The 8,013-nt window shown below is 41.0% G+C and overlaps 1 protein-coding gene across 1 annotated transcript; it reads right to left on the bottom strand.

Annotated features, from left to right (window-relative positions):
• Window positions 1–883: 883 nt before the first annotated feature.
• npy8br (neuropeptide Y receptor Y8b) lies at window positions 884–5,480 on the bottom strand. Its single transcript, XM_046035441.1, has 3 exons — window positions 5,431–5,480; window positions 4,863–5,002; window positions 884–3,175 (listed from the first exon to the last, which is right to left on the bottom strand). Exon 3 carries the CDS (start codon window positions 3,013–3,015, stop codon window positions 1,912–1,914), a length of 1,104 nt encoding a protein of 367 aa, XP_045891397.1. The 5' UTR covers window positions 3,016–3,175; window positions 4,863–5,002; window positions 5,431–5,480; the 3' UTR covers window positions 884–1,911.
• Between the last annotated feature and the right edge of the window lie 2,533 nt (window positions 5,481–8,013).

An 8,013-nucleotide genomic window follows, 5' to 3' on the forward strand; every position in this document is an offset into this window, starting at 1 on the left:
AACTCAGACCAAGGCAGCGGAAGCACAAGGTCAATTATGTCGACAAGGACCTCTGAGAGCTCTCTTAAAGGCTAAACTGCCCCTGGAAAACAGTTTGGCTAGTTGTGTGACACGTTGCCAGAGTCAAACACTGGTTTGGCTTTCTGTGAGGTGTAAAAACATCCTACATTTGACCTTCTGACATTATAATCAAAGCTAAAAAAAACCTGACAGCAGCAACCTTGCTCTCTTCTTTCCTCTTAGTTGAATTTTTTTTCCCATCCCCATGCTGTTTTACATCTAAGGCACCAAATACAACACTGATTTATTCAACACTACATGCACTAAAATGTGTTGTGATCTCAGACTTCCCCCTGAATAATGCACACAGAGGCAGCACACTACATTTGACCTCAGGAAGATGCAAAGATTTTAAAATATCAGCTGTTTAAAAGAGGGTTTCTTTCCCGTGGACCACATACAAACACTGGCAAGTGTTGATTAACTCATGTGTGAACACATCAGCGCTATAATCTCTGGAGAGTTAGGATCCCACACTCCACATTGGTTTCTGAAGTGTGAAAGTCGCATTCTGGTTTTGACTTTAACGGGAGGACCAATCAACTGTGTGTTAAAGCTGAGAGTGATGAGGATGAACTGACCTGCAAGGTGACAGAATCTATTCACACACCCCCTCAGAAAGCAAGGCAGACATGATATTTTTGCAGAACAAAAAAAAAGAAGCATTGCAAGAACTGAAGAGCAAACAGTGAAGATTATGGCATCAAAACCAAATATTACAACATAGACATTGTCATTAAAGATAATATTAAATGTTTTAATTCAGTTTAATACCACAAAGAGAAGTGACTAACCACAGGTTTCCCAGGAGTTATCTGCTATGCTACACAGTGCACTTTATTCCCAACCACACTATAAATTTTAACTGTCACATTTTTTACAGGCTATACATGTATTTAGCAATGTTATTTATATATACAGCAGAGGAACCTCGCTCTGACAAAGTCCTTTACTGCCACTTTCATTTTGTTTTATGGCACTTGATATATGGATATTGTATGGCACATTTTATGAGCAAAAACATTCCACACGCACAATGAACGGGAGCACTGCCCTTGGCAGACAGCATATAAAGCAAATGCATATAGTGGTTGCCAAGGTTCTTTGTAAAATATCATTACATCGTTTGTGGTGAATTTAGGTAATGAGAAATGCATTAATATGATGCCAGTAAATCGTCTGAATGAATGCCTGGAGCCACGTTTATTGCGCTAATGTTCTATTTCCTCAGTTACGAAACTCGGTCCATAATCATTAACACATCACAGTTAACAATCCCTTAATATTTGCATCAATATTATTAACATAAAACAGCAAAATTGAAAAGAACTTTTGCAGCGCCCCAACCTTTGTCCTTTCAATACGCTCCGGTGGTTCCACTGCTCACATTTATTGTAAGTAAGTGTAAAAGGCAAACCCTAAACAGGTGTGTAGATCCCAGTGCTTTAGAAAGAAAACATGACAGATGTATACCAGACTAAATGCTGTCTCTTCATTCGTATGTGCCCGCAGCACATGGGGGAATTGATATACAGAATACAGTTGCAAAAGTGCTCATGTAAAGTGCCTTCCGTCGCCCAACAATACTTAAACTTGTCCAACCTTTGTACCATAATTTTGTTATCTACTTCCTCTTACATGTGAACTCATATTGAATTGAGGGCACCACGCCATGCTGGTTAAGTGTCTGCGGGCGGCTCCCTCTGGACTGCTATTGTGAGGTTTATAACTTCATAATTGTCAACCTTGCTTTTAGACGCAGTGAAGCAAGAAAAAAAGCTCCAAGGATGACACAATGAGGGCGGAAGAGGCCCCAGTAATTTCTTAGTCTTTAACTGAAAAGGCTTGGATCTAAGTATTGTTGCTGATAGATCCATTGCTCAGAATTGACCCCTTGGTAACCTCTGTGCTGACAGTGGAGAGCGGGACGCTCTCGTACCTCTCTGCCACACCCCAGCAGCGACAGCGCAACAGGGTGGATTTGAGCTGTTTCTGGAAATTGCTGTTGAGAAAGCCATAGATGATGGGGTTGACGCAGGTGGAGGCCATGGCTGTGAGGTGGCAGAATGAGAAGATGATGTCATGGCCACAGAATGGGATGGCCTCGTGGTTCCAGTCAAACACCGTGTTGAAGACTGTGAGAGGGAGCCAGGAGAGTGCGAATGCCACCACTATGGAGATTAACATGGTGTTGATCCTTGTGCAGCCCTTGTTTTTATTTTGAGTGGTGTTCCTGCCGCGCTCCACCATGTCCTTCCTCCTCCTGAGGCGCAGGTAGATGTGCATGTAGCAGACAATGATGAGGGCAAGAGGAAGTAAGTACTGGAAGGTGAGCAATGAGGTGGTGTAAGCTCGCCGTTCTTCAACTGATGGCCACCGCTCCATGCAAACAAGGTGGTCACTGATTGGGAAGGGGATGCTCAGGTTCTGGAAAGGCAAAGTAAGTACGCTGTACGAGAGGAAAGGCACCGATATTAGGCAGGCCACGATCCAGGTGACAGCCACTGCCAAGTAGGACTGGCCCACCACAGGCTTCCATCCAGTCGGATGGACAATAAGCTGGTAGCGCTCCATGGCGATGAGGACGAGGGAGAAGATGGAAACAGTAATTGATGTACACTGGATAAAGGGCGTTAGTTTACAAAGGGCTTCTCCTAGGATCCAGCGGTCCATCAGTGTGTAGATGATAGTGACAGGAAGGCATATTATGCACATGAGGATGTCCGAACAGGACAGATTGGCGATGAAGATGTTGGTGACGTTGCGCATCTCCTTGTGCCGTGTGATGACAAACACCAGGCAAGAGTTTCCAATGAGACCCACTGCCATAACTGTACTGTAAGCAATGATGAGAAAAGTGGTGCCGCTCACTGAAAGTGAGCACTCATCTGTGAAATCCAACGGCATCTCTTTCCACAAGGCTTGGTTGTGATTGGTGTTGTGCTGCAGCTCCATGATGGCTTTCCTGGGCTCACTTCAAAGACCGGGGACCGAATGAACTAATTTGTTGTGTCACACTTGCTGTAATTACTTCATGAATAATATTTGCTTTTTTTAAACAGCTTTCGCTTATCCTTAATCTTTGGCAGTCTTTACAGCAGTCTCCTTTCGCTGCCTGGAGGAGAAAAAAAAGGAAAAACGATTAGTAACCTTAAACCCCATCTCCAGTCACATAATGTTTATTTTTAAAGTTATGAACTCTTGAGATATTAAGAGGTTGGTTTATCACTGAAATTGAAATGTGGCTCCCATAAAAACTGCAACATGAAAAGAAATTAAAACTCACTTGATTAAAAAAGCTTTTTTCATCATTACCCTGTTACTTCTTTTAAATGAGTATATGTGGCAGAAACAGAGTCTCTTGCTGCAGGACATGCTCTGGATGTAATTCCACAAGTGTCTCTTCAGTGCGGGGATTCATTTAGTGATCCAGTTTTACCTTTGCAAACACTGGATCCAATATAAAAGCGTATGCAGATATCATGGCTGCTGGCAAAACACAGATTTTCTCTGTCCTCGAGGACTGGCTATAAGAATAAATGATGCACATCATCAAGAACACAGCACAGATCCTGACTTCATGGCATCGCTATAATGGCATGCTGATTTAAATTTCCATCACAATAACGCGGATAATGACCTCCTTTAGAGACGATCATTCCCTCTCTCTGTTTTCTCCCATTTTGACAACGGGAATTTATTGTTTCTGTCCATAAAGGAACAGACACCTCTCATTGTCACTGAGCATTTACAATAGCTTCACAGAGTCTAAAGCACAAGTGGTCCTTACAATCTCTAACAAGTTAATGTACTGGAAAGCAGAACTGAAATACAATTGCTTTACAGTGAGACCAAGAACATCTGAATAGTGTGTGTGGATGTGGGCATAAATATGTTTTACTGTACGTGTGTGTGTGTGCACAGCAGTGAAAACAGTACTGATTAAGTGAAATGTTTTGCCCACGGCTCAATTCCCCAGAAATTAGTTTTGCAACACAGCCATGCCAACAGAATGAAATCTACAGGATTGAAAGGATTTATCATTTTTAATTGACAAATGTTAACTGTATATAGGACATTAATTGCTTGTGGCTGTCTTATGAGCTGAAATGCTCTATTATAATGAACTGTTTCATCTGAGGTGATGGCTAACAACGCTAGATTATCTAAAATAATACTTGTAAGTACTGTAATACAACACAAATACATTCCTTTGTGGAACACAGTTTTATCTGTTTAGGGCGCCTGGATAATTAATCCTCCCCTGGATGTCAACCTGACAAAAATTCTGGATATGTGGCCCCTGTACAGGTTATCATACCCACTGCTGTAGCCTTGAGGCTGATTATTTATGGAAGACTTTTGACACTTAAAGTGATGCATTGCTGTGTGTTGTATCTGCTGGTAAAGAACAGTCCAATGCATTTAACAAGGAAATTTACTAAGGACATTATTACTACTTGAGATGAGATTTATTATGAATTAGGCTATACTATTATCAGCAGATTAAACACAAAGAATTAGATTTAGTTATTTTTTTAAATGCACTGTTTATGCTATGTGAGGAACTGTGAAGTTACTGCAGAGAAACCAGTCAAATAAATAATAGCTCATGGGGATTTGTCTCTAATCGGAGATGTCTGTAAATTGTAAATAGGATTTTTAATCAGTCACCTCACTACACCACTTGTCACGGCCAAAAGTCCAGATCCGCTCATGCAAAAATGATTGAAGACATCACGCGCCGGTGGATGAAAAACATGATAGAAAGTGTGAGAGCGGTTAGTGGATGTGTATCCTACCCTCGGTCTCTGCAGCTGTCCCGGATCCTCTGTCCGTCTGCAGCTGTGTCTGCTCGCAGTGAGGCGGGCTTTCTCAGCACCGGACAGGTGGAGGAGACTCCTCTGCCTCTGGTGTACCACCGCGTGAGCTCAGCGCTCTCCTGTCGGGGGGGGAAGACACATCACTCATTTCCACCTTAAGTCCTCCTGAACGTCCTCTAAACTTACACTTTTTAAGAAGAGCAGCCTGACCAGTAAGTGGCAAGTATGAGAAAACTATAAATCCCATCAGAATAGCTGAACCACCTGACAGCTGCAGGAAATTAAAAACACCCGCGCGTGCGATAAGGTTATTAAAAACTCCCTATAGCTACGCACTTTAACAACCAATAAATAAATATTAGACTGAAATATTAGAGAAGCCTAATTAGAGCTTTGCCGTAGCATGTCATGAAAAAGAAAATATCCGACCCTATAGAAAAAATTAATTTCTTACTTTCAGGTAACCCTCCACCCCACAATAAAGCGTTATAGACTAGCACGAAATGCAGTGTTTTAATTAGCCGTTAAATTAGCCATGGCTTCTTACCGAAATATTCTTTCTTCTTGGGCTACCAGCACTGCTTTGCATCAGGTGAGGCACAGCAGAGTTTTCGGTCGAGGAGAAGGTAGGAGGCGTCCTGCCAGGATCACTGAGGAGCTGAGATAGCTCTTAAAGCGACCTTATGCCTCAGACTCAGGCTGGGATGTGATTGGGAACATGTTACATAATAAAGTCTCCGTGGCTCGCATGTACACGCGCGCGCAGGCACGCGCCCGCACAGGGGCCACTGGAGGAAATTGAGTTATTTGAAATTTGTGCACATTGTCCGTTTCACCCTAATGTATTAGTGAGCGGCATTAGACGGTTAATTTAGTGTCTTGTAAAGGGACTGAGCCCTCACACAATGAGCCTAGTTTCATGTATCCCCAAAGGGAATAACACTGTAGTCTAATATAATATTATGGTAGTGCAATGTTTAAAATTCCTACAGGGCTTTCTGTGGTTGCTGTACAATCTGCATGCCTGTGAATCATATTAAACTGTGTTCTTTGGGGAACATTTTTAAATTAAGACCATAGATTAAAATGTGGATGTAGTTAAACAAATAAAAGGACATACATCATCTTGTCTTTCTATATAATTGAAGTGTATTTTATCACCCAAAATGCTGTGATGCATAAATCCTTTAAAATCTACCATCATTTTCTGCTGCCAGAATTAAATAATGTTTATTGAGCACACTGATTGCTATTGATTGCAATGTGCATGTTTTCTAGAAAGGCCATAAAATTATTTCTCTATCTGTTATAAAGACCATTAACCTTGTCATGTGTACCCAATGTCTCATATAGATTCATCTACCTTAGTCCATATCCAAAAAACTACCCACACAGGTGCCATGAATGCACCTTTGCATAATTTTCCACATCCATACAAACGATAACGTTATCAGGATGAAAATCCTTGTCCAGAACCATCCGCAGATAACACCTAGAACTATTTTAAACCCGTTCTTCGCACCTCTCTTGCTTGTGCAACAGATTGTTAACTGCTTCTTCACACTGTCCCCACACACTCCTGTTTCAAGTGGAGGCTGTATGAGGGAACAGTAATAGCTGTTTGTCTGAGAGGCAGAACAGTGAAATGACTTGCCACCAACAACAACAGCTCCGTGGGTGTTTACTTGACACAGAGACACGGGTGTCAAGTCACTCAAGACAATTAATCTACGCACATATTTTCCAGAAAAAAAGCAGGAATGCTGACAAAAGCTGTACAGGGTTTTTTTGTTCCCTCTATTGAGCAACTATTCAATACATTGTGACATGGAATGGCTGTTCTACCTCTCCCCTTGTGCAATATGCACTACTGTCACTCACATTTTGATTTTCATTTCAGCTGGCGTTGTTTTTGACAGAAGGAGAGAGGAAAACATATTTGAGAGTCAGTCTTAAATGTCTAGACAACCGACCACTATGGTGACAAGAAATTGTTTGTTTTTTTTGACAGCGTGTCCACCAGTTTATTCTTGTGATTGATAAGTGAAACGTTGATGGACACTCGGCACAATGCAGTGCGGCCTGAATAGTTGGTTCAGTCTAGAAAGGAAGCATACCTCTCATGGAAAAAAGGGAACATGGTTTCTAAAACTAACATTTCCGTCACACGTGCATAAACAAACAGAAAGCAGACGAGTTCTGCTCCATCTTAGGTGATAAGGTAGAACAACAACAGATACCATGTTCCAAAACATTTTTTTAAACATTATCTCGCTGTCATATGAAATATTTGATTGTTCTTTGATCACTCCTTTATTCGGTACTCTCTATCAACTGTTTAGACTCCCGTCCATCCGGTGTCTGCTTTCATAATACATAATGTAACCTCATGCAGATATGTGTCCATATTTGGATTTGGAGAGACACTCATATTACATAAGGCATTTGTAAGAGGTTCTTGTGGGGAAATTGTTGTGCCAGTGTAAATCAATATACGGGAATTCTTCCCCTAGCTCCACATAATAGTATTTGGGGGGTAGTAATTTTCAAGTGCATAGCCTGTTTCTTTTTTTGTGGGATTTATTTGTATTGACAAAAAAAACAAAAACACTCTCACTTTAAGAGACCTTTAATATCTTCAGCTGTGCAGTTGGGCTTTAAAGTAGATTTTAACACCAGCCAAGAAAGAAATGGCAGCTCTCTGTAACTTCACACTTTGTTCAGTCGTGTTTAAAAGGTGGCACAGAAAGAAAGAAAGAAATACAACACATGAGACACATGAGAAAACCACATTATGCTTTGTGAAATATTGTGTGATTGTAGGACTCTTAATAATGTAAAAATTAGTTGTATATTATTAAACAGGGATGAAATGAATACTTCATGCTGCTGTGAGAGGGGCCTTTGTATTGTGTAAAACGTTACTGTGTCTTGACATGTAAAATGATGCTTGCCAAAATGTGATGCTCTTCTTGCCACAAGCTAAAAGATGACTTATTGTAATAGTATTGATAGGTAAGTATTATTTCCTTAGTTCTTACAGTGAGATAAATTATAACATAGGATACCACATTCGTATGTAACACAGGTGTAACTGTAAAAGTAGGATACAGCGTGCTCCTGTTTACAG

This window comes from Micropterus dolomieu, linkage group LG21 (genome assembly GCF_021292245.1).
Source record: "Micropterus dolomieu isolate WLL.071019.BEF.003 ecotype Adirondacks linkage group LG21, ASM2129224v1, whole genome shotgun sequence".
Lineage (NCBI taxonomy): Eukaryota > Metazoa > Chordata > Actinopteri > Centrarchiformes > Centrarchidae > Micropterus > Micropterus dolomieu.

What these genes read in the sequence shown, in the direction of transcription:
- npy8br (XM_046035441.1), bottom strand. Translation starts at nt 3,015, where the DNA reads ATGGAGCTGCAGCACAACACCAATCACAACCAAGCCTTGTGGAAAGAG.